The following is a 26,036-nucleotide window of genomic DNA, read 5'->3' as shown; positions in this document are numbered from 1 at the left end:
GTGGAGGTTAAGGGTGGGGTTGTTTGTTTGTTTGTTTGTTTGTCTGACGGTGGTTTTTTGCATTTTGTTGTTGGGGGTTTTGTAGGCAGAAATGTAATTTCACATTGTAGTCATCGGTTTGGTAGTCTATCTTCACAATTTGTCAGTTGTTGACCTGGGCTACAGTTAATATACAAGCAACTGCTAACACTTAGTAATTGCTTTTCATGAGACAAACTTTTAAAATCCTTTAATAAATAAAGATTGATTCGGCCTTTCATTATACTTAGGTGTGACCTTTAATGCATGCTTTACAAACGCCAATTTGCAAAACTTAAAAATTAGTTTTTAAAAAATCACAGTATAGTAATAGCAAAGAAAGGGACAAGATTCTCTTGTGTCTCTGTTTATGAAATAAGACTCTCAAGGTTGAAGATGAGGATTTTTAATTACAATCTTGTACTAATACTATAGTATGTTGAGTAATTGATGAGGTAATACAGACAAAGAAACTGACCTTTCTTTAATCATTGTAAGAGTAACTTAGGATCTCCTTGTATCTAGCATGAGTATGTGTGTGTCACACACAAACTGTGATCAGAATTTAATAATGGCAGATAAAGCACCTAAAAAAGACTGACATTAACACTGAAAGCCAGGCCTTACCAACCATCAACCTCAGCCACTTTCACCTACTTTTAAAGGCTAAAAATTATCTCAAAATTAGTTGAAAGTCTGTAATACGGTTTGTATTGCTTACAAACAATAATCTCAACTCCATAGTGGAGACTTCAGGAAATAACGTTATTTGATTTCAGAAAAATGCAACAAACCAACCAAAACAAAACACCAAAACCCCTGCAACACTATCAGAGCCTGTGGCAATTCAGTTACCATTCTCAAAAGAAGACAATGAAAAAAAGAATGGTAGATTCCAAAAAAGAAACACAAAAATAGCATGCCGGAATAAAAGCAAGTAATTAATTTAATCAGTCCCCTTGATTCTCAACAGATATTTGGTATTAAAAACCCCTTTGATACAATCAGAAGAAAATAATCAAATGTAGTGTGCAACCACATAAGTATTTAGAGATATATTCATCTCAGCTGGAGAGCATGTGAATATAAAACATACATGTAATATTTTTGCTTATATGGCTCATAAAGGAGAAAATGTCAAGACTTATGACTCATACTAGAAGGAGAATTAGTAAGAAAATAAATAAATCATTTAGAAGTCCTATAATTATTTTAGCTTTAAAGTATAACTTTGTTTTTCTTCTAGAAGTTACATAAATTTGGGTTTCTTTGTTCACACAGTGCTGACAAATTGATCTTTCATATTGTTTTCTATGTCAAGACATTCCATCTAGTCTTTTTAAAATACTATATTTGAGAAACACCCCAGATCGAGATTAAAGCATGTTAGTGAACAAGTGTCTATTTCTTGTTCAAAGCAGAAATGACTGTGCTTTAAATTTTAAAGCCATAATCAAAGAAAACCCAAACTTGTTTGAGAGCTAACAATTAAAAGAATTCTTTGGGAGGCTCCATCCTTCAGGAGGGCCGACTTCATCTTAAGTTATTTCAAAATTATTTTGGTGACCATGGGAAAGAATTGCATGTAGCTCCTGTGTCACTTCTGTATTCAAATTAACCACCCATTTCACAGTTGGACATATCCCTGAAAACTTCTAATGTGGTCTCTAAAGTGCTGTCTTCTTCCTTTTATCAGAGGTGCACCTAGTATCTTAAGTCAGAGAAAACAGTCCCTTCGTTTTCAGAACAGACGTGTAATAAAGCTATACCCTTTGATTATTCTCCAGTGCAATTCCTTTAGTTTCCCAGAGCTTTAGCTATAATGCAGATAGTCCTGAGATTAAATGTCTGTGCTTGCACAGTCTTTACTGGTTCATTTAAGTCTTCCTTCAAAGCATTTTACATTTTTCAAAGGCCAACACCAATCCAACTGGCTGCTTAAAATGCAGCCTATTACAAAAGCAAAGCTATAAGCTCCTGACAAAAACATTCAGCCTTTCATACTAATCACAGATAAAGTGGATTTGGAAAAAGATAATTAGAGAAGTCTAGAACACTGCTGTATTCTGATGAAATTTGAACGCCTTCTCCAATACAACATAAATATTTAATACTAAGTAAAACCAGAATAAAGTGGTGAGACACGTATGCTTAAGAAAATGAATGTTACTTGGAAAAAATCAAAAGGAAGATTGGTTTCAGTAAACTGAACTGCAGCAGGAAGTTGTTCTTGACACCATAAAGCAGGAAGCATATGTTTGGTTAATCATCAGACCTGTGGAAGAATGAATTAAGAAGTGCTAACAAATCCATCTACATGTACTTTTAAAACATAATCTCTGTCTACTTGTAAAGTAGTAATTTGTACCCAACCCCAGAGACTATGATGCAGGACAACTTCACTGGAATAAGCAATCCTCCCAGCACCCGGTTTTCATATACAAAGAAAAAAATAGAAAGTAAATTCAACTGCAAAATAAATGAGACATCAAAGCACATTATTCTCAATAACATTCTTTAAGTGTCATATCTTGGCCTGTATCCCAGGATACCCTTGGAAATGACACATTACATCTCAATGGGATTCTTTCAACAAAATATTTTAATAAATAAATTCAGGTTTTATGCTAACTTATTTGATTAAATAAAGCTTTGTGGGCATTATGTGCAACAGATGTCAGAGCCTGATGGGCTTTTGTTCCAGTTCCTAATTATTTTGAAACTGCCATTTATAAATGCTATCACATAAGACCAATAAATAACCCATCTAAAAGGCATCACTATAACTCCATTCTGAATTGGCAGAAATCGAGTTTTTAAAACGGTATCAAATTTCCAGGACAACCCACAAAATAAAAAGATGGAGTGTTCTTCCCTAGATAAAGTAATGGACAAACCATCAACTTTGTTTCTTACCTAGCAAAAACCAAATATGAAGTGAATAACAAAATCTTTTGCCAGGTATAAATATATAGTGTCATTACAATTAGTGAGAAACTGGCAGTTGTTTACATTTTACCTCATTTTCCCATTTCTAGAATAAGGGTTTCAATAGTCTCATCTTCTCCAAAAGATATTTTTAGATAAAATTCTAAAAATACGGGTACTTTAATTATAGATCATTTCCGAGCTTTCATAAGATTATTTTTACCAATCCCAAATGCAGGGCATGACCATGTTACTGTCTCTAGACCATGTAAAAACTTTTGTCACTATTCCGATAGAACAGGTTTATTTCAAAACCACCTGGAAGCAGAGAAGACTCCTCCCCGTTGCAGTGACCATAAGAGAATAAACACATCTAGTTACCTTGCGTATTATTGCAAATACTAAAAAATGAAATCCTTAAAGTTGTAAAAACAAGATGCTTCTAATCTGGATACCAGAACACTGTATTTAGAAATGTATGACAGATCAGTCAAAACTCTTGTATACTTGCTTAGTTTTAAGAAGTTTTATGGATTCCATTATTAAAATTAGGCAAATATTTAACTGCCCAATGAAGCAATACCCTCAATAAAGATTTTACTGCCATTTTCCCCAATTTAAGCGATGCAGAAGAGAATAGTTTATATGCTATGTGGTGCTTTCATATCACATACATAAAAAGTTGAAATAAGAAAATGAAAATTTGTGTTTTGATTTTGTGTTTTTCTCTGATAACTTTAAAGCGTCAAATATATTTATTTTTGCCTCATTGCGATGGTTTTATTTAGATCGGATACTAAGGTAACAACATAATAAGACATCTTAAAACACAGCAAACAAGCCTGCAGAATTCCTGGCACAGAAGTAGAAGATCTGTCAAGTCTTCACTTAAAAAACTCCAAAAAATTAAAAGCAAAAAGACTCAAGCATTATGTGCATTTTATTTGCAAATATCACACGCAAACAAATAGTGTAATTATTTGGTTTGAAGGAAGCTAATAGGCTACTACATTTTTCCTTCTAATAGCAGGAAAAATATCATTATCCTGATAGCATTCTTGATAGACAGTTAGCAAGTCTAGACCTGAGTGTTTTCAATGACAGTGATTACAAAACATGCCTTCCTGACTACTGGTAAAAATGGTTTCTTAGTGTTTAATTTAAAAAATACTTTCCACTTGAGACACCGTTTCTTGTCCTGTCATTGATTACTAATGAAATTGATGATCCCAGCGTGCTTCATAACATTCCTTTACGTATTTATTACAAGTAGTACTTTTTCTCTTCAGTTGCGTTAGCCTTTGCACAAACATGCCCAGCCATCGTTCCCTTCTTGCAGCTATTATTTCCCTAAACTTTTCATCATTTTTGTTGTTTATTGAACTTCATCCAGTTTATTTTAAACAGTGCATTACCTTCTGCACTATCTTTGAAGATAATCAAGAAAATTCCACACCACTGACACCCTGGAGGAGACTTTCCAAAGTCAAGGTTTACAGCACATCATTGCACTTAAAAGGCACATGCCACCTAAGAAAGATTTTCTTTTTTTTTTTTTACCTATCAAGATGTTAAAAAGCTGTATTTCACCCATTTTAAAGCTACTGTGATAATTCTCGCACAAAGGAAGCATCTGAGTTAAATCCCATGGTGCCTTATAATACTCTAGGACGTAAACCAGAGAAATACATACAGGATTCAGTTTCCATAAAGCCAAATGATCTGGCATATGAAACAGGAGAAGGAATTTAATCCGCTCTCATAATGTGGCCAGGGCACATGACTTCCACCCTGTCTCCATAGCTGCCAGCCCCAGCCGCCGAGCCAGAACAGCAACGCGGGCCCCTCCAGGCCGCTCGCCGGGCTCCGGTGACCCGTCACCTGCCCGGCTCTGGCGGCCTGGGCCGGGGACGCGGCCTGCTCCTGGCGCGGCCCCTGCGCAGCCATGCTCCCGCTCCCCGAGTTCGGCGGCGCGCCGAAGCCAGCACGCGGGCAGGTCACTTCCAGAGCGACAGGTTGCACGTGTTCACCCTCCTGATCTATGCCCACTTTTAACCGGCCTTGAGAGCCTCCTTCTGTTTCCCCCCCACGGCTGGAGACAACACGTGAGGTGCAGATTGCCTTGGTTTCCTTCCCTCTGCAAACTCCCTCCTGATGCAAAACCACACTTGTCAGTTGTCTTTGTAATAGATAAAGCAGAAAGCCTCTTTTCTGAACAATTAAATTAAATTAAGAATTAATTTGTTTTAACTGTGAAATAAATTAATCTCACTACACAAAATAAGCCAATAAGCTGGGATATTATTTCCTCTTTTTAGAGAGATTAGAAAAGACTTAAAGCTTTTTCCATTAAGAATTTTTGAGTCAGGAACTATTACTGATCCACTATGACACATTTTTGTAGGTAAAAACACAGCATAAAAAGGATACAAAGCACATGCAGAGTTGTAAGTTTTTTAGTCCAAATGCCTTTTCCTTGTCACATTATCTTCAGAGTTCAGAGGAACTCATGTAACAATCTTGCATGCAATTCAGTCTCCTCAAATTATTATTTTTTAATTGTAGTGTACTTTACAGTGATTTTTTTTTCTTATTTTTAAATAGAGAAGTAGTCATAATTTTGCTTTATATCCATTTACAATGCAACTGGAAAGCTGTCCGTTTACTTGTCAAGTAGAAAAAGGTATGGTTATGTTCCTGTTCTCCAACTTTATTACTCAAAGCACAAAAGCGAGCACATGACTGTACACTGACCTTCATCTGTTCCCAAATTATGTCTTTTAAAAGCCTTGAATCTGTTTAAGGGGGGTTGGTGAAACCCAAAACGAACTTGGTCTATTGCTTTATAAAGTAGGTGAATGTAAAACTTAAGTATTACATTTCAGGCTCTTACTATATTAAATACAGCAAAATTAGGATGAGAGAGAATGTAACTGGAACATGAGTCTAGTTTTAGAGAATATTTTTTTGTTACAAGCATCAATGATTACTTTGTAATATTTGGTATGTTTCTATTTCTGTCAGAAAATCACCATATATTTGCAGAAGGAAAATGTCCTCCTGATCAAGTTTTTGATTTTTAAAAGGAGTGACCTTAAAAAAAATTAACAATTCTTCCCCCCTCAACTCACACCACCACAAATTGCTAACTAGTTCTGACAGACCCACATCTATGAAGTGGGTCTGTCAGAACTATCTATCTATCATCTCGAAGTACATCTTGCATTTAAATTTTCATCACTTGCACTCCACTTGATTTGTCTAATAATGAGCAAACACATCAGCTGAGTATTCAGGGGAAAAGTAAACCTTATCAGAAAATCAAGCTGTCCATAAAATAACTGCAGAAAGAATATTTTGCTGTATGTCACTAACACAACAGGTCAGAATTATGCAGCGTGTATGTGCACCAGCCCAATAAACTTGTTCAATAATTACAAACAAAAAGATTTAATCAAGGATTTTCTTTTTTCTTCTTTCATTTTTAGTAATTTTCACTGTTGTTTCTAACAATGTAATAAAACCTTGCAATGAGCTCTGATCATGTTAATCTGTACGTTTCAAAGAAAGATTAACTTAAATGTAGCGCTGCAAGACAAAACCGATAGTAAATGTATTATTTTCCAGTAGAAAAGAGGTTTAGAAGTTGACAGATTTCTTGACAATTTTACAAATTTTTGACAGTTGTCAGATGGGAACTGTAACATTCATTAAGTATTTAATCTACTTACAAAATTATAGAAACCTTCAGGTTGTAAGAGACTTTTGGAGATCATCTGACCCCACCTCCTGCTCAAAATCAGGCTAACTTCTAAGTTAGGTCTGATTTCTCAGAGCCTTGTCCAGTCGAGGTTTGATTTTTTCCAAGGATAGAGGTTCCTCAGCCTCTCTGGGCAGAGTATTCCAGGACTTAATTACTCTCCATGGGTATGTCTTTGTGTCCTGGCTCTTCCTTCTGTTAAAGTTTAAACCTAAATATGGTAAGAAATGCTGCTTCTTTTGTCTATACTGACACTCAGCTGACTTTTGATGGCACAGGTTTTGAAAGTTTGCCTTGGTAACGGTTTATTGTGTGACCAGTAATAATTTTGCACAAAACTCTTTTTTGTTCTTAAGTGCCATGGAAGGATTGAATGTAAGCAATTATTTGTTCAGCATAAATTAAAACTATGTAAAGCAGAGGTGACTCCGGGGCTCATACTATAATTCTGAATGCTCTTGATCTTAAGAAAGCTCAGGAGCCACACGCTGTAAACTCAAGCCCAGATCTGCAATAATTAAAAGAAATAAAAATTAATATCTAATTAAAAGTCTGCTATTTCAGTTTGTGTTAGTGTTATGCCAGCTTGCATATGGTTAAACGATCTTGTCCTACTTAAATATATAGTGAGATTTTAAAAGATGACTCACACTTAAGGCAAATTAAATGACCACTGTCTTCACGTTTTTGTCTTTGTATAATTTAATCAGCTGTTCATCTGAACCGTTGGAAAGGATAAATTTATACAAAAATAATTTCACCTCTCTTGCTAAGTATTTTCCTGTATGAGGTCTATATTCTGATACAATCTATTGAATATTGGCTTATGTTGACCTTATCTGAAATGAGAAACAACACGGGGGTCCCAAAGGAACCCAGCACTCAAGCTCTTACTTTACTGTCATACTGCAAGGAAGTCAGTCTTAAGCACATGTTTACTTGTGGGGCTGAAAGAGGATGACAGATAAAGACATGAGTTAGGCTCAATGTCTGGTTTTATATGATTAGCACAGTATTTTATTTTTCTTAATTCAGCATCATTAAATTCATTATACATATCAAGTATATGTAAATATAACACATACATATGTGTACTGGCATTCCAATGCGTATGTTCAATTTAGGTAAACAGCCTTATTAAAACAACTTGGAGAATATAACAGTGCTGCAACACTTTCAGAAGTAAATTGTTTTGAATACTTTTGAAAAAATATTATGGAAAAGTGTTCTTAATTATGGAAAACATCTACAATCTTCCTGAAGAAGAGATGTCACTAAAAAATCCTCCCCAACAGGACGTGTCCCACAAACTCCTCCTCTTCTTCCAAGATTTTATTCTTCATTAGGAGTAATGAACCTCTAAGGGCCCTGTAAGTATGAAGTCCTCTATAATCTCCAACTATTAGACAACGTGACTTTTTCATATAACTAGCATCATAGCTATTCTATTAAAATACAGTAGAATAGAGCTTTAATGCATTATAAGGAATTTTGAACCTGACTGATTTATCTGGTAATAAGTGGCTTCATATTCACAAATGGAATTTATGTGAAACCATGGATTTCCTATACAGAAAGTTCAGATTATTACCTTTGGTGTCAGAAGTTGCATTGAATTTACTTGTGAAAGAGCGTTAGACATTCTACAGTCCAACACTAGTCACTAATAAGTTAGGATGGCAGCTGTTGTATATCTGAAGCTAACAAATGTTATGTGACCAGAGATGACTGGCATGACATGTGGCTGTAGCCTTTTTATACAGTTATGTTCTCAACTATTTTAAAAATGTCCACAAAAGTCCTTCAGAAATACTGTTCCCAAGAAGTTCATGGAAAACTGATCCTTTAATATTTACCCCACTCAGTTAGTTGCATATATTCACACATTATCACAAAGCAATAAGCTAAAAGTTTAAACAAAAATAGCAGTGCAAATTATTCATCTGGAAGTCATGTCCTCAGCACTGTGATTTGATTCTGGATTCACTTGCTTGAAAGTACAGGGCATATATTAAATTTCCAGCAATCAATTATCATTTCAGCCTTTGTATCTGCGATCATAAATTCAGGCACATGCCCATATGGACAGACAAAGTGCAAAGACAGAACTGTCTTCCAGGCAAATTCCAAAAGCAAGTGTGAAGTCAGTATCAAAATATCACTCTCTTTTCTCTCTTAATTCTCAAGCAGTACAGGCATTTTTAATCTATCTAATGTTTTCCCAGACTTCCTGGAACTTTTACCTTCATAATCTTTACATTGATAAAAAGTGTTGCTATCACTTTATGTCCATCCCAGGTATTTAATAACTATGAGACTGGGTCTGTTTCATATACACCCTATTCATTACAATTTTGCATGAACTGATTTTGAAGTCAGGAGTTAACTGCTTTTCTTCCCTGATAGAAGAAATACTATTGTAAAGACAGAACAAAGATGCTGGCCATTGATTTCTTCCAGTGTCCTTAGGAGAGGGTTTTGCTGTACAGAATGGAGGGCCTGAAAGGTTTGGGGGATTTGTAAAGTTACTTGAATTAGGCTTGGCCTGAAACATCATCATATAGCAGTGATAGAGCATATTAAAATAAAAATGTTAGCATAATACTAGGATTTAATCAAACATAAAACAGAATCTCTACCTTATTCCAAGTAATTGCCAGTAAAAATAAAATAAAAAAAAAAAAAATCAAACAGTATGACCAAAACTTTAGATCGTTTTTTAACAGTCTTTATATTAGGGCAATACCTGGGATTGTATATTCAGAAGTGAGAGAGTATGGTCACATACCTGGGACTAGACCATTTAACAGCACAAATAACAACAGCGTTAAGTATATGGGGGGAAGAGTCCTTCCTTCAGGTGATATATTAACACTCAAAAATTTCATACCATCCAAGCTTTCAGTTCCATCTTCTATGTAAACATTAAAAAGTACAATATATTATGTGTCAACTCTAATATTTGAAAAGTCAAGCACAGATAAAACTTACTGAAAGCATAACAAACCACGAGGAGATTTTAAAATTTCTGCTAATTCTGTCTAAAGTAGTAGAGAACAATCTGCAGGTATTATACAAGAAGTAAGAATTGCAGAGGAAATTAGAGGAAAAAGAAGTGACTCCACATTAAGAAGATTTGACCAGTGGGAAGAGAATACAGTATGAAATACAACATAAAGACAGAAGGAAATAACATGATTCCATCTGTTACCTGTCATGTGTCCTCATAAAATCCCAGAACTTCTTAGTGCCATTCTGCGGGAAAAAAATAAATAAATCCATCAATAAAATTAGTTCCAAGTGAAAAATTATTATAATGAAATTTAACAAAATTTAACAAAATAACAGGCATTTATTTGAAAACTTGGTATAGTTGGTTTTAATTATGAGACCGTTATTCTGGATTTTGTCAGTAAGTATTATAGATGCTGAGAACTTTCATAGGACAGTTCAAAATCTTAGATCCATAATATTATGCTGACAGCAACCTTAAGACTATGGTAGTCTTTGGGCCCAATTTTGGCCACAGTATCAACTTCAGATGCTCCATCTAATCATTCAGGTGCCAGGAAGGTGTAAGCTTCTAAGTTTTAACCAGTAAATTAACCCATAGATCTATGTTCTTCAATGTCCAGAAATGGTCTTATCTTAGGAGGACAGCTCAGTACATACCTCCTAACAACTCAGTTGGGATCCAGGAACAAGACATCCTTCCCTCTAACTCCTTATAAGGCCCAAAATAGTAGTTTTGTCCATGATGCGCCTAACATGAAGAGATGGCACTCCGTTCTGCACAACAGCTGTTAGTCTGAACTGCTTGTGGTAGTGAGGATACTGTCTAACAATAGGCTTCAAATCACAGCATTCACCCAAGCACTGGGAGACATAAAATGGATTATTTTCTCAAGTTGGGCCAATTTCTGTCCTCTGCTATCTTAAAAAGAATGACATCCACTACAGCACAGCTGAAATTGATCCCTGAGAACAAGCATTCTTCCACAGTTATAATGAACACATACACAGTTGCTTACATTTATATTCTATCTTCTGTAACCACCTATACCAATTCATACATACCAGTTAACAGAAACATGTATATAATTCTTTACCCTGATTATTAGAAGTGTGATGGTATTTTTCAGTTGAAATGCAACTCAAGAGATTTCACTCCCAGGCCAATTTTAAGACTATATAAGGAATCAGTATGCAACCAGAGGAAGTTCTTTCGGTTGATACCTTTCTCTTATTAGCAAGGCAGAAACTAGACCTGCTGAAAACCTACGTACGTAAAATATGCTTAATGTGAAAAGCAGCACAACTCTCTATTATAAAGTATGGTTAAATGGATGATCAAACCCTGAGCAACTGGTTAATGATTTCAAGCAGGTAAATGTGAGCAATGAAGAATCAAGTTCAGTTGATGGGTAAAGGTGCCAACTAATATAGACAGGCCCTTCAGCTCCATTACAGATGTCATGGCTACCAAGTACACAACAGCTGGTGGGGATTAGATAACAAGCACTCTGGTTCAGAGATTAAGCTCTTGAGCTTTATGAGTTTACCAAGCTTTTTGGAAGAGTGACTGTTTGCTTGCTAGCTGGGTTTTTCTTCATTCCCACAACTCTAATTATGAACAGTTGTTCACCTCAAGAGAAACTCTAGTCTACTCTTCCATTGGTGTCTGCACATACCTTCTGTTAGCATTGACAGGAATCAAACGTGTGCATTAGAAGAGAAGCCCTGTCGTTGTTTAAATGCAACATAATGTTGAAAGAGAAATAAAGACAGCAAATTCTCAGTGTGAACTGAAATATTAGAGCCACTGTTTATCAAGCTGAGTGTGTATCCAATCCCTTCCACCTGGTGAGAGAGAGAGGAACAACTCTGAAAGGACTATGATACAACACATAGTTGCAACACTTGAACTCAATAGCGGAGGCTACGTTGTGCGGCAAATAATTTAAGGTATTGAATGCATAAGGTCCACTCAATCCTTTTGTAGGTTTATTTCTACCTGTAATACATGTTTTTGTGGGATTTTCTCTTATTTGCAGATTGTTGTGCAATTTTCCATGTGACATGAGTGAGCTGGGAAACTGTGGACCAAGGATAATGTCTTCTGCATGTACCTTTTTACTGTTTCTCCACTTTCAACCTTCCCCTGTCCCAAATGGTAAGATGTGCTACCATCATTCATTCTCCCTTTGTAGTATCCACTTGGGAGAAATGCGGGTGTCCAGCTAATGGAGAAGACAAAAAAGCCTGAATCAAGGCTCTCCTTGCATTAGTTCAGGCTGTTAGTTCTGTGATACCACTTCCTAACGTATGATCCCAGCTACAATCTCCGTGGCTCTTTCCTCCTGCCATCATTCTGCAAATTATAGAACCTGATTGCTTTGGAGCACTTATGAAAGGGTTTCAAATAGCTGAGGAAAATTACACCCTAGAGAATCATCCTCATCCAGATGGGATCCATCAGATCTGAATGACCTCTTCTCAAGGATGAGCTCCATTAACATTAACAGAATCTACCTCACAGACATGCACATAATTTTTAACAGAAAGTAAAAGAAGGAACTAAAAATAAATTAATCAGAAAATAAAATCTATACTTTCTATTTTCTAAGTGGACAGCACATAAAGCATTTTGTCTAGAACGTGATTTGATTAGTTTAAGACCCAAATTCAAAACCAGCCACAGGCTAAACTAATTTCAGTCTGTCCATTCAAGATGTCAGTTATCATCATATACTCTGACTGGACAATGTTCGTTAAGCTATTCTCTGTCTATATTTGAATAAAAAATTATTTCATATGATCAGCTTGCAGCTGTCCAAATAAATAAATCAATAAACAAATGAAACATTCCAACATCTCATTGTTTACAGTGGCAGAAACTCAAACGAGCCCCATTCATGCCCTATTGTCCAAGTCAGATGTAATTTGAAGCCAACCGTATGGAGTTGAGTTTCTATTGTACCCAATGTGTGGTTCTTTCCTAACAGACTAGTATGAAGGTTGCTAATTATTAATAGCATGTAAACAGTTACCAATGGTTCTTATGCTGCTTTACATACTTTACAGAACATTAATTCTAACCAGTTTCTAACCAACTATATCAAGCTGTATGTAATATCTCTATCTTAGGACAAAAATATTAATTGCTGGAAATGATCAAGATTCATGCTTTTAAAAGCCAAGTAGCCATGATTACTTGTTACACTGTTCCATTCCATATATGCTGGCCTTTTCACAATGCTTTCCTATCACCACAGTTAGAGATTGTTGGAAAGATTTTAAGGTATCAATGGTCAACATCACTCCCCCCAAAAAAGAAGTATCTTTGTGAAATACAAAAGCTCTCTCAAACCTTTAACTTTCTTAATTTTAAAAAACATACATATTTGCATTATTATAAAATAGCCCATTCTCCAGTGTCTAATAAGGGACAAAGTATCTTTCAACGAAGTGAGAGAAATAAGTATAATTGATTGATGGGAGATCTAAACACGGACAATGCGAAGGAGAAATCAGTATATTATTACATGTGAAAAAGATTTAAAAAATTATTCTTCAAATGGGAAATGTGTCCTGTAATATTTTATGAAGACAAGTATGTCAAAAGTATTTTATGTTGTTTTTTATCTGTTCAGAATAGCAATCCTGATACTGCAACAGCCTTGTATAACACATATTTGATTTGGTCAATCTTTAATCACAAAGTAATCACACTCTAGTCCTGTGCTCAGTGGCCAGGTTCTGTGATGTTGCAATGCTGAACTAGTGCATATAGTATGTGTAAATTAATAAAGCTGTATTCCAGGAGAGGCAGCATGTGAGACAACTTCGTTCCATATTACACAGAAGACAGATTACTCACATAAGAACAAATTGCATAAGAAAGCCACATCAGGTCAGATAAGAAGTTCATCTTGCCTAGCAGCCTGTCTCTAACAGCAAAAGGAAAACTTAAAGACAGAGGAAGCATACAGCAGTGCTTCCCCAGAATAATCTTCCAAGCCTCTGATGAGAGGGAGCTGAAGTGTGTCAAAAGACAAACCCCCAAAAAGGAATCCAAATTAAACACAGTCCTCCCCTGGCCACAAAAAGCAAGCACAAATGGCCATTTCTATACTATTTGAATTATGTGCAATAGTGTGTCATAAGTCCTGCTCATCTTGTCTATAAAACTGACCTGATAATGGCATTGACAATTCAGAATTACAACAGTATGCTACCAGCTTGACAGTCTGCACAAGGATAACTCAATCCATTTTGGCTCAAGTGATTCCAGGACAACCATGCACTGCAAAGAGCTCTCTGCTAGACAAGTGTTGACAGTGGATGCAAGTTCAGCAGATGTGTCTCCTACCAGCAAGAGAGCTGTTTGTGATGCCACCCATACTTGATCCCCACATTCTCTGTCCTGCTTCCACCCTTGAAATCATTTTCCTAAGACTCTTTCTGCACCTGCTCATTGCTATAATTACAGGCAGGAGCCTGTTTGCACCGTCTGTTATGGATAAGTTGGACTTGTTTGCAGCTTATAATCAAAATACCACTCTTTTTCCCACCTACACTCTCTCCCTCTCTGGCTAAAATGCCTTAAGAATCACTGAACCAGGGATATCACTGTCCTCCACTTCCCTCCACTACCTTTGGCATTATAACGTCTGAAAAACACAGTCAAATTGCTGTCAGGATACCTACGCAAAGGATAACTTTTTCTTACTAGAGAAACTCGCCTAAGAATTAGCACAGGCTACCCAATAAATAAGATAAAAAGGACAGGCTATGCTAACGATGTAGGAAGAAACATTCACCGGCACTGATCTTACCGTGATTCTGGGTGTGCTCCACATGTGACAGACCCTGGACATCCTCTGACACTCGTCACCTGGGAGGTTCCCTCTACCCTTTATTCGGGGCACCCTGAATGCCTTCCTCGCTCTTTTCCCCGAGGGCAGCACCCATGTACAGTCTGCCACCCGAGAAGCTCTTGAAGCAGCTCATCTGCCAGGTAAATGTGTCTCCACACATCCCAGTACCCAGCTCAGCGTTACACTGATACTATCCTGGGCCTTCAAAAAAATCCCCAACCCAACCAAACCAAACCCCCCTCAGTTTGGCTGTGGTCTCTTCTGTCGTGTACAGCCCTGCTGGGACTCACAGCAATTTCTCTGTAGGCGCAGCTCTTTCAGATGGAGGGAATCAGTACTTAAACACAATTTTAGAGAGACTGATGTAGGCCTTTCCTCAAGGACCATCTCTAAGGACCCTCCCAAAGAATGGGATCTGTTTATAAATAATGGAAGTGAAGTAGAGCTGTGGTGCTGCAGTTATAAATAAGATGACCTGCACCTTTCCAATGCTACTGAGTTTTGAGATGAAGAAGAGAAGGGGATGGTGGTGCAGCAGGCCATGCCATGCAGCTGAAGGTGACCTAGGTACAGTGCCACACTAAGCGCTGACACACAGAAGTCCGTAAAATCATGAATGATATGGAGATGGTGAATGTGAAAAAATTATTCACTATTTCTCATAATATAGAAGCACTATGCCATAGCTCGCTACCTGAGGAGAAAGGCTAATGCTTATCTGGGCACTGATCTGTCTTCTTTCAAGGAACCAGTACTAAAGTCCAGCAGCTGCGCAGAGAAGTTTGCCTTGCTTATTTTATGTATAAAACAATTCACTGATATCTTCTGAAACACCTACATGCAAACTGTATAACACGTATGTTTCAAACATGCGTAATTAGTTTTGTACTTCTTAGATTTTATTAAAAGCTTTATTCTGAAGAGTAAACTGAAAACATGTTAGTGTAACAGGTGCAAGAACACTCACAAAACCTCTTTAAATGCTTCCTTTAACTCTATCTAATAATTGTTTCATAACATCACACAAGGGTGTCTAAAATAAATGTGCAACATGCAGGTTTGCAGTAATAGATTTCCTGTAGTTACTCTGTTGGGTCTTCAGACCATTCAACAAATCAAAACTTATGTTGGATTTGCACTGATTTAAATTACTTATTGTAATGAGCTCTGGACAGACAACATGTGACTGAAGAAGAAATTATTTTTACCTAAAATCTACTTAAAGCTTCTCCTATCTTATTTACCTTATTTAAGTATTTAACAATTTTAACAGCAACTGACTTAAAGGCACTGTCCTATGTCATCTCCCAGGTTCATCCACAGAAAACTTCTGCTTGGACAAACAGGCCAAAGTGGCCAAGAACTGTAAAACCACACCAAAACCACCTCAGTAAAAAGGGTTCATATCTTCTATTACAGATTTTTGAGGAGATTGGTAACAGGCCATGCAGGCAGATCATTTAAAATGCTGGAGACATGTCCAAAATAAGCAAACTAACTTCACATATGCCACTAAAAGAGAAAAAAATCTGTCCGTGACAATGATTAACTTCTTACTGTTTACATTACAGGAGAGACAACATGACGTTTGGCGACCCATTGTGATAGGCACTAAACATAGGTAGTGGGAACAGTTCCTGTTCAATGATCTTACAATTCAGTTAGAGCCCAGACAAAAGTTGGTGTAAACAAACAGAGGCAGTTAAGGAAAAACGACAAATACATTATGGTATAGATAAGCTTCATGCACAAGTTATGAGGGTTGAAATGACAAACAACAGTCATGATCCCCTAGCCTTTACCAGTTGGACTGGGTTTAAAGCAGTCATCCAAGAAGTAAATGTTCCACGTTTGTGAAAAAATCCAACTCGAGAAGCTGAAGCAGTTAGTTATAACATAAAAATAACTCTGTCTTCATTGCTCCGTTTACTGTTTCCACACTCCTAAGACAGAAAAGCAGCTAATGCCCTTAATGCAAAGGGATTGTGACCATTCTTCATGCAATAAAATCATAACATTATGGGTAAAGAAAAACAGATAAGAGAATTAATTGGCAAATAACGGTCTTAAACCAGAGTCAGCAAAGCCAAGCAAGTGTGTGGTCCCTTTTTAATGATTTACATGTAACAAAGCAGTAAAACTCCCTAGAGGAATAATCACATTTTGCTTTTTTCTGTTCTCAATTTTTTTTTACAAGCTATGAGGGTATGTTTTCCTTTAAAAACGCGTAAAACTTGTTTTTCTACCGCACACATTTTCACATTCAACCAATCTTCTACAAATTTATATACACAGACTAATACCAATGTGCACAGCAATTCCTCTATCTGGAAATTCATTACATTCTCGTGTTGAGGTGTCTACTTGTTGCCCAGAACTGCATGGCAAGAGAACACCAAACTTGTTGCCATATTGGATGGGATTTTGTCAGGTTAATCCAGATGATCAGTGCGCCAGGAGAATGAAGTAACTAACTCATAAGGACAGACAAAAATCTGCACCAACACAACCAGCTCCTGCAGCCTCCTGCCACCTTTATTTCCTTAAGTGGTCTTAGCTTAATGCTTTTCAGTCATATTCATCATTTTATGACCAATAAAAGCAACTCAGTACTTTCTGGTTTATAAAATATATGCTTCTACAAATGGGAAAATATGCCCCGAGGATGTGCATTACCTGCTGCTTCTCCCTGAGTCACAATTCATGGGGTAAACAGAGTGGACTTCCCCTCTGGTAAACCCAGCAAGACAGGAGATACTGAATACTAAAAATTAAGCTCTCATCCCTCTGTAAGTGAACCTTTCCCTTCCTTTCTCCACCGCTACACAAGTGCTCCAATCAGTGGAGATTTAACTGTTACATTTCTTTTTTCACCTTAATGGAATCTAATGTCACATCTGTAGCGGTTTTCAGTGGAAACATATGAGGATTTATAATCTAATCTAAACCATTTCTTGCCAGCTGAATTATTAATGTTATAACTCTTTGTTATATATAATCAATACATAATGTTTCCAGAGTCCACAAAGATGTGCCCACAGAAGCGGCACTTCCAGGACAAACTCAGGACTGAATACTTTATGCTTTTCACTTTCCTATCATACAATTAGTGACCAAATTACCTGGCACTGTCTGAATATTTTTCATATATTTTCAGCACTATGCCACACACAAAAATTATGTTAATAAATAAAAACATAAATCACCAGTAGTTTTGACCCCCAAAAATCCAGTTTGGTATTTTTTTTAAAGAAATAAAGCAACAGTAGTCAACATGATACTGTGAAACCTGTATGAAGAGCAGAAATCAGAGAAAGACAGCTAAAGCAGGTTTGAACTTGTGAACTCTTCCAAATAAGAATAAAATGAAATACCTGTTCCATAAGCTTTGAAAGTTTGTTTCCTGTTGGATATTTTTATTGGAATAATAAGTTAGTAGGGTGGTTTTTTGTTCATAGAAGCTAGAGAGCTGCCATGCTGTAGCTAGAAGTCTTCTTCATCCACAGAGAAAGTGCAAAGCAACAGTCAAAAATTCAAGGACAATTAATATTCAACTTTCTCATCTAAAAAAAAAAAAACCCCTGTACTGAACAGACTATTTTGCATATGGAATCTGTTTGACATAATGACTTATCACAGTTTTTTTGTCTTTAAAGGTTTGATTAAGCAGGAGGAAGCTGCCTTCCTTTTACACAATTACAGGTTTCATAGAAAGTATTACATTTTTTTTCAAAATGAAAGGAAGCACTTTCAGTTGGCATAAAACCATGCAACTCAATTAAAAAAAAAAAAATCAATAAAATCATTCTAATTTGTGTTAGTTGAGTGCCTGGACTTTTTTTTTTTTTCTCCTTTTGAATGTATACATCAGTATTAGGAAACTGTCTTATGCTTGACTATCATATTTCTTAATTACTAATTTAAATACAAAATGTTGGGGTTAAACTCAGTCCTAGGGTGCAGTCCTGTAGCAGTGTAAGTCAATCGAAACCCACGCTGCCCCTTTTTCTATGCCAGCTGCATATGTCTGCTCCACCCCTACCCCATCATTGACATTTGCATAACTACACAACAAGCTGGTTCTGGGAACTGATCTGATTAAGAAAAAGGTGCTCTATAATAAAACATGATGAAAAAATTTGATTTTTAGTAGACAACATGAATATATACATACCAAGTTTTCACCAATGACTATTAAACAGAACAGCCTTGGTCTATTCAAAATTACTCCAAGAGGATAGAGATGTATCTGATAAGGAGTGTTCTAGAAAAAGACACATGCACACAAAAAAGCCTAAATTACAATTTCAGTCCACACCCACTAATCCACTCCATCAGACTGCACACGCTGGAGTAAATGAAGCCTCATCTTCAAAAGCAATTTGCAGAATTACTTGCTGATGTTGAAGAACTACTTCAAAAGAGTTTAAGTGTTATGGAATTTTACTGTTTCTTAAACAAGCCACTGTTTAAGCTCAAGAGGAAGGAGGGGTGAGGGGGGAGTGTTTGTTTTTTAAACAAAGCTTGTAACATTTCATTACTAAACTATCCAGAATGTTTATTTTAAAAGCATCATGATTACAAATAATGCCATTTTCCAGTTTTTAACTTACCCATATTCAAATGTTTCAGTTAGAAATTACTCTTTTTAGTGCCTTTGTAGAATCTGCATCCAAAAGTACACAAAGTGGTGACTTCTCAACAGCGTTTAAAATGAACCCTCTATTTGAAGCACAAATACTACTGCCGCTAATTGGCTTTAATCGACAATAGTAACAATTTCAGAAGTAAGACTAAGCTAGCAAAGTTCATGGGGACAAATCATCCTATATACTAAAGAACAACACACCAGCTCCAGCTGACACAGGAATTCTGAGCAGGGCAAAGCGCCTGTGGTCTCCACTACACTCATTTTATGTGTAAGGATCTTGAACAAGAGACAGAGGTGCTCAGCTCTATGTGATAACAAACTCTTTGAGGCATGGACTTGACTTCTTATCTGAAATTAGCTTGAAGACATAAAGCTACTGCTTGAAGAAATCATAACGTATACCAGTGGAGACCACACCAGGGATACCTCAAGAGACATAAAACCTAAGGTCATAGACTGTAATTTTTACAACCCATATCAATTTTCTCTTCAAAGTGAGGGTTATTCTGGTAGGAGTTTGTAATGAAACTGCAAACAGATGGTTATGGCAATAGAGTTTACTGTTCAAAGGTGCAATTTTTTTCACACTTTAGGAGGTAAAATAAACAATGGAGAATGCATTCATTTATTCGACTGTTAATGCAATACTGGGCCAAGCCACTTTGTTCATTTTATGTACATCAACTGCCAGAACAATTACAACTAAGATACTTGATGTGTAAGTAAACTTTCTCGTATAAGCCTCTGGAAGTTTACTTTTCAGGTCACAGTTTGTTTTTTGTGTGTACTTTTTAACAATGGAGTTGTTGCAGTTTAGCTTGGCATTCAGCTATCAGTAAGATCACTCACCTTTGAATGAAATTTATAAAACATGAGAAATAAGCATATATAAGTACACTAAATTAAGTCAAATCTCCTTTCTCGCCTTGTTTTTCTGTTTTTAATATACATCATTACTAAGAACAATTGCACACACATATCAAACACGCTTTATTCCAAGGCAGATATGTAGTAGCATACTGAAATCTATACCACAAAGAATAAAGCTACGGTGCTTGCGTTAAGAAACATGATATGCACAAAGGTCAAATTTATGACTTTTCTCACATCATTTTACTGCCAGGTCAGCATATAATTTAAGGTTATAAATTGAGATACAGATGGGGCTTCCCTAGTAGTAAGTTAACTCCAATTCTGTTGAAAGGAACCAATTGATAATAGGTTGAGTTTTCAGACTCTAGTGTTATTGTATATATGACAATTTTCAAAAGCATGTATTCAACTGCTTTTACTTAAATTCCTGTTGTATTATTGAATTTTGCTGCATGTATTTTCCCATTTTCACTAAATCATGTTTTCCCTTTGAAGTCTGCGACACACTTATTTTGCAGGGATAAAAGGAACATACACTTCCCATATTTACAAAATTACTAACACTACTTTTTCCACAAAGTTACAGTAAAACATGAAATCTGAATCTTTGACTGGACACAGTAGGAATATATTCCTAACAATGAAAGATGTTTTCACAGAGATAACATAATTTGCAAACTGTGCATTCATCGGACATGACAGCAAAATAGTTTCCTGTAAATAAGTACCGTACTTTCAAACAGATGTATTACAAATCTCACACAGCCACTTATATCCACACTTGCTGAAAACCTGCCCAGCAAAGGCCATTTTTGTAATTTTTTCCCTATATTTTTCTGTTATTGTTAAAGAAACAGTATCACACAATTTGCAGTAACTACTTATTTGCAAAATTACTATCAAAGGGACAAAAGCTCGGGAAATTTAAACCCCTAAGATTTCTTTCGCCACGCTTTCCGCTTAATCTGACCTAAATCAGCACTTCCATCAAAATAGTATCACCCTCCCTTTCCCTGCTTTCTGCACGTTCTCCTGCGTGCAAACAGCAGAAACATTTCTGCAACCACACACCGAGCCACACTAAAGATGTCACCTAGTGACTAAACTAACTCAGCTAACTTATCCATTGCCAGTCATGTTGCCACTGCATAAAGGTATGTGCCACACAAAAGAGGGGAGACCGGTACCTGTAATTTCATGTCTCTCATTCTACAAGTTTGATCTGCCAAATAATTAAGGGCTTATTGGACTTGATGACGTCCAACGGGATTACTACATGTATCTCTGAAGAAGATCAGAAGCTAAAAGCAATTGAGACAATTGTCCAGGGTAAAACGTGATCAGAAATTGTAGTATTTTGTCTTCTGAATTCTGTATCCAGACAAGCAAAGGTGATACTAACATTAAAAGCACATCCCTGTGGAAAAGGAGCATGGAATATATATATATTTTTTTTTAAGTTTATTGTACATATTATACATCCAGTGAACATTAAGAGAAAGTAAAAATAAAATTCCCTGAACAACCTAAGAGGCTGAGAAACAGATCCAGGAGGCACATCTGCTGGCTCCAGCTCAGAGAATAAAAGCCAGGGAAATATCTTAACCAGAGGGCTGCTGAGAACTCCTAGGCGTTCTGTGTTTCATTTCTTTTTCTGGAGTTTTCCTTATTTGTATGAATTGTTACATATTCATTCAGTTAGAAACAAACAAACATGGCCTTTGTAGTTTAGTAATAAATGAATCTGAAGAACAAGAGACATGAGATCATATCCCTGCTTCAGTTTATAATAATTCATAAACAACTCCAAAAGACGAGATTTAGGACAGCACCTTGTAGCATTCAATAACTTTTAAGGCACTCTCTGGAAAGATGGAATTTAGAAAGATCTAAATTTAGACTTTACGCTGAACCACTGTAATTTCAGGCAAATTCCAGAACCCCCAAATAACACCTAAGCACCTTTATTGAATAATGTCATAATCTGTGGTGGGATTTAAACTGCAGTATTTGTCCTAACATTACAAAACCATTTCTGTTCTGCTACCTGATGGAGCCTCAATGAAATCCAGGAAGACTGATTCCTGCAAATTCCTTTGGAAAATGGCACTTACAGTCCTAAGTTGCTAAAGACAACATGTTCCCAACTGCTAAATTTTACTGAGACACAGCTAGTTATAAGAAAAATAAACTTTAATTCTTTTTTTTTTAAAAAAGACCAAAAGAATTAAAAACATCTCCAGGAAACCTGTTTTAATCTTTTCTAGTCCGTTGGCAGCTACTTCTTGACCACAGAGTTACAAAGATAAAGGGCCTGACTGCAAAATTTCAGACTAGTCATATTTAATGACAGGCAAGGGAAATAATTATGCACTCGTCATAACATACCTAGATCAATTATGTCTGTAGTAGCTGTTTCAAGATAGAGTGAGATTCAATATAAATTACCCATTGTGAGTCCAAGACCCCACAGTGGATGAAAAATCTCACTCGATATTCTTGAACTCCTTCCTATACTCATCCCATGTGCTCATTAATCAAAACATCCTTTCAACCCCTTACAAAGAGGACTCTCAAAATGATACGTACTGGACAAACACTGCTTTGGTCCAAATCACATTCCTACAACTTGTGATCCCCCTGACCACTTGCTGGTACAGCACGCCAAAGAATTTGGGACTGCTGTAGACAATGCTGTGCAGAGTCTCTCACTCAGAGACATTCACCCCACTGACTTCGCCAGAATGCAGGGCTCTCACCTCACCTCTGCAGGCTCGGCACGGGGAGAAGCAAGCACAAGTCTAGTGAGGAGAAGGAGAAAATGAATCTTAAAATCACCAGTCCCAACGCAACCACTACGCCTACAAGTGTAATTTCTTCTTCTTTGCTACCCGAGGTCATGACCCTCATCCAAAAGAGGAAGGAGAAAAACTGTCCTTTCATCATTAATTTCACTATGCCATTCAGGAAAACAACACTGACAACACCATAAAACCACAGTTTAAGTTGCCACTGGTATTTCAGCCAAATGCTAATCACCACCATCAATTGTCTAATATTTCTCATTACCTCTTTAGTCATTCTAACAAATTCCACTGCAACTTACACAGGGTCTGATTAAAATCTTCTCTGGTTGACAAGGAGAGAGCAGAAAAAAAAGATATCCCTCTTCTAGCACAGTACCGGACCACTCAATTTTTAGATAGATAATAAAGCTGCATTCAAAAACTATGCAGTTGATGAACGCTGTTCTAATTTCAGAAACAAAAACTACTGTCACCTGAAGAAGAACACTGATAAGAAAAAGCCTGTGTATAGTGTTTATCATTAAAATTTAATTAAAGAAAAACAAAAAACCCCACAGAAAACAATTAATCATGTGTAACTTCAAAGTTACTTGGTTTTGCAAATGCACCTGTAAAGCAAGTGTGGATCACATAAGTATGATTTTTTAAAGTAATTAACAGATCTATTCATTTATTTATAACTTACAAAGGACAAGATATTTCTGATGCAGAACTCAAATCAATGCAGGAACAATATACCTCGATGAACCGTACACCTTGCATCACACACCAGTCTGGTACACGCCACCAAAGAACCAGCATTAACATGATTGACCAAGGTTCAGCAAGCAGCACTTGGGAGATCCTAAGTTTCAACAAAGTTGGGAACAAAGCCAGGTGCAGCACCGCAGTGTCTCCATGGTGAAGCAGGAGCAGGGAAGGATGCCTCCTACCCACCAAGTCTCACAGGAACTCAAGGTTACAGCTTACTGCAAGTGTTTTCCTAGATAAGGTCCCGGGATTTTTAGCGTGTCTCCTCAGCAGTACTGAATACTGTGAGCATGTTAAAACTATTTATTGTCATTCCTGTTGGCTCCTTCAACAGAATATCAAGACACCTTAAGCTCTAAGACTTTATCCTCTGCATGCAATGGCATGAACCCAGCATACATAGAAGATCCTAAAATCCTAGACAAAAATGAAGGTCACCAATTCACCCTACAGATTCAGCAGGGCTGGTCTGAGAAGGAAGAATTAACTTCCATAAGTACTACAATTACACATCTTCTCCTGCCAGAGCAAGACACACTTTTCTGACCAAAAAGTATACAAAACATAGCACTGCAGAAAGTTGTTTCTTTTCCCTTTCATCCTCTCCCTAAGGCACAACTGTTAGGTGTGGTTTGTCATTCCACTTAATGCAGCACTGGAAGGCATGCCACTGCTCTATTGTAGGGGCTGCAGAAGAATGTACAGACAGAAGGGAGGAAAGACACAATGCCAACTGGCATTCATCTGGGGTTTTTTTTGAGAAATACTTCAAAAGCAAATATTCTAACTTTTTCCGTTTAGTGAAACAGTTTCCCTGACTTTTTTTCAGCCCCTAGGTATGATTAAATCTCTACTCTCCCACCCCCCAACATAATTCTTACACTTAAATCTTGACATTTTTATTATTACTTTTACAAATTAATCTTTCTCTATGGAGTGTACCATAATACTCTAGGGAGGCTCGTATGTTCCCCGTGAGTCTTGTGAGAGATCTGCCAAGAGGTTTTAACTCCTAGACAGATCAAAAAGAAAGTAACGAGATAAAAAGAAACAGTTCTCCAGGCTGAGAGATCAACCATCTCTCCTCAATGAGAAAAAAGGATGGTTTACAGAAACAATTAGGGAGACAATCAAGTTTCAAATTTGACGGAACTATCCCGTAAAGTACTACAGTAGCAATTTTTGCACTTTCCATTACTGACTGGTTTCACTGAATAGTAAGACAATGATTTCACGTTACTCTTTAACTTATCTGGGCGACACAAATCAGTTGAGTTACAGATCAAATTTTAGGACACACAAACTGCAGAGCTATGAAATGTCACTCTAAAGAGCAATACAAGCCTTGCAGACAAAGTAAGTCAGAAACTGCCTACCTCTGACCAGTATTTTAAAGTATCAGAAATGTTACAATGCTGGAAGCAGAGTGCTAAGTGCAGACATACATATGAAATTCTAAATCAGATTTGCCAAAAGACTTGATAGCTTTTCTTCTAATCCTGCTGCTTCAAAAGCTCAACAAGTCTAAGTGACCAAATAACAAATGCATGTCTTAAAGCCAAAGCAAAACTGAATGAAGCCAGGAGTGAAAGTTTATTTCAGCATTTCAAGATAAGAATATATAAAAGAGCTACATAGGTTTATAACCTAAACAAACTTTAAAATTGTTTACAATTGTGTATTTAATAAAGAAATGTATTTGTTTCCCCTATTTTTTCCACATCTTGACTTCCAGGTCAGTTTGTCAGAACATGCAATTTCTGGTCATAAAGCACTGAATTGCTGTGACTTCAATCATATACTTTCCAAGTTAAAAAAAAAAAAAAAAAAAAAATTAGTCAACTAACTTTAGTCTTTGCCTAACCTAGGATTAAGCAGAAATAATGCAAGTGAAGACCTGGCCTCACCAATGAGAGAGGCAAAACCAACATTGTGTCCAGTAAGGTTGGAATTTCAAAACTTTATAAAAATATATACTAAGGACTGCAGTACCTGGCCTTTCACAGTGCAGACCCATTTATAGTGTAGAACCTTTTTATTCAGCAAAACAAAATGCTACATCTATTCCAAGTTCACAAGTAACTATTATAGATAACTAAAGCATCAGCTAAAATCACAAATAGTATTGAAAAGAATCCTGAAAATAGCAACACCAAGTTATCAAATTCTATGTAGTCAATTGCATAGTCAATATTTGGACTCCTAATTTAAATTATCTTTTACGTCATTAAAATCTTACAGAATCCTCAAATGATGTTAGGCTTTTTGATGATATATACCTTTTCTCAACATAACATGTGCAGAAAATCTAGTAATTGTAGTCATGACATATTAGGCTCTTGGGAAAAACAATTTTCTACATTAAGAAT

The 26,036-nt window shown here is 36.5% G+C and overlaps 1 protein-coding gene across 1 annotated transcript in view; it reads right to left on the bottom strand.

The window, feature by feature from the left end:
• The window catches only part of NUDT14 (nudix hydrolase 14), a 63,510-nt gene that overhangs the window by 23,142 nt on the left and 14,332 nt on the right, over positions 1-26,036 (bottom strand). Inside the window, exon 2 of the mRNA XM_042799144.1 lies at positions 9,918-9,961. Within this exon, the coding sequence (XP_042655078.1) occupies positions 9,918-9,961 (44 nt within the window). The remainder of the gene's footprint in view (positions 1-9,917; positions 9,962-26,036) is intronic.

The sequence above is a fragment of the Tyto alba genome, unplaced genomic scaffold (genome assembly GCF_018691265.1).
Source record: "Tyto alba isolate M040663 unplaced genomic scaffold, T.alba_DEE_v4.0 Super-Scaffold_29, whole genome shotgun sequence".
In the NCBI taxonomy this organism is placed as follows: domain Eukaryota; kingdom Metazoa; phylum Chordata; class Aves; order Strigiformes; family Tytonidae; genus Tyto; species Tyto alba.
This window is presented reverse-complemented; position numbering and strand designations above follow the sequence as displayed.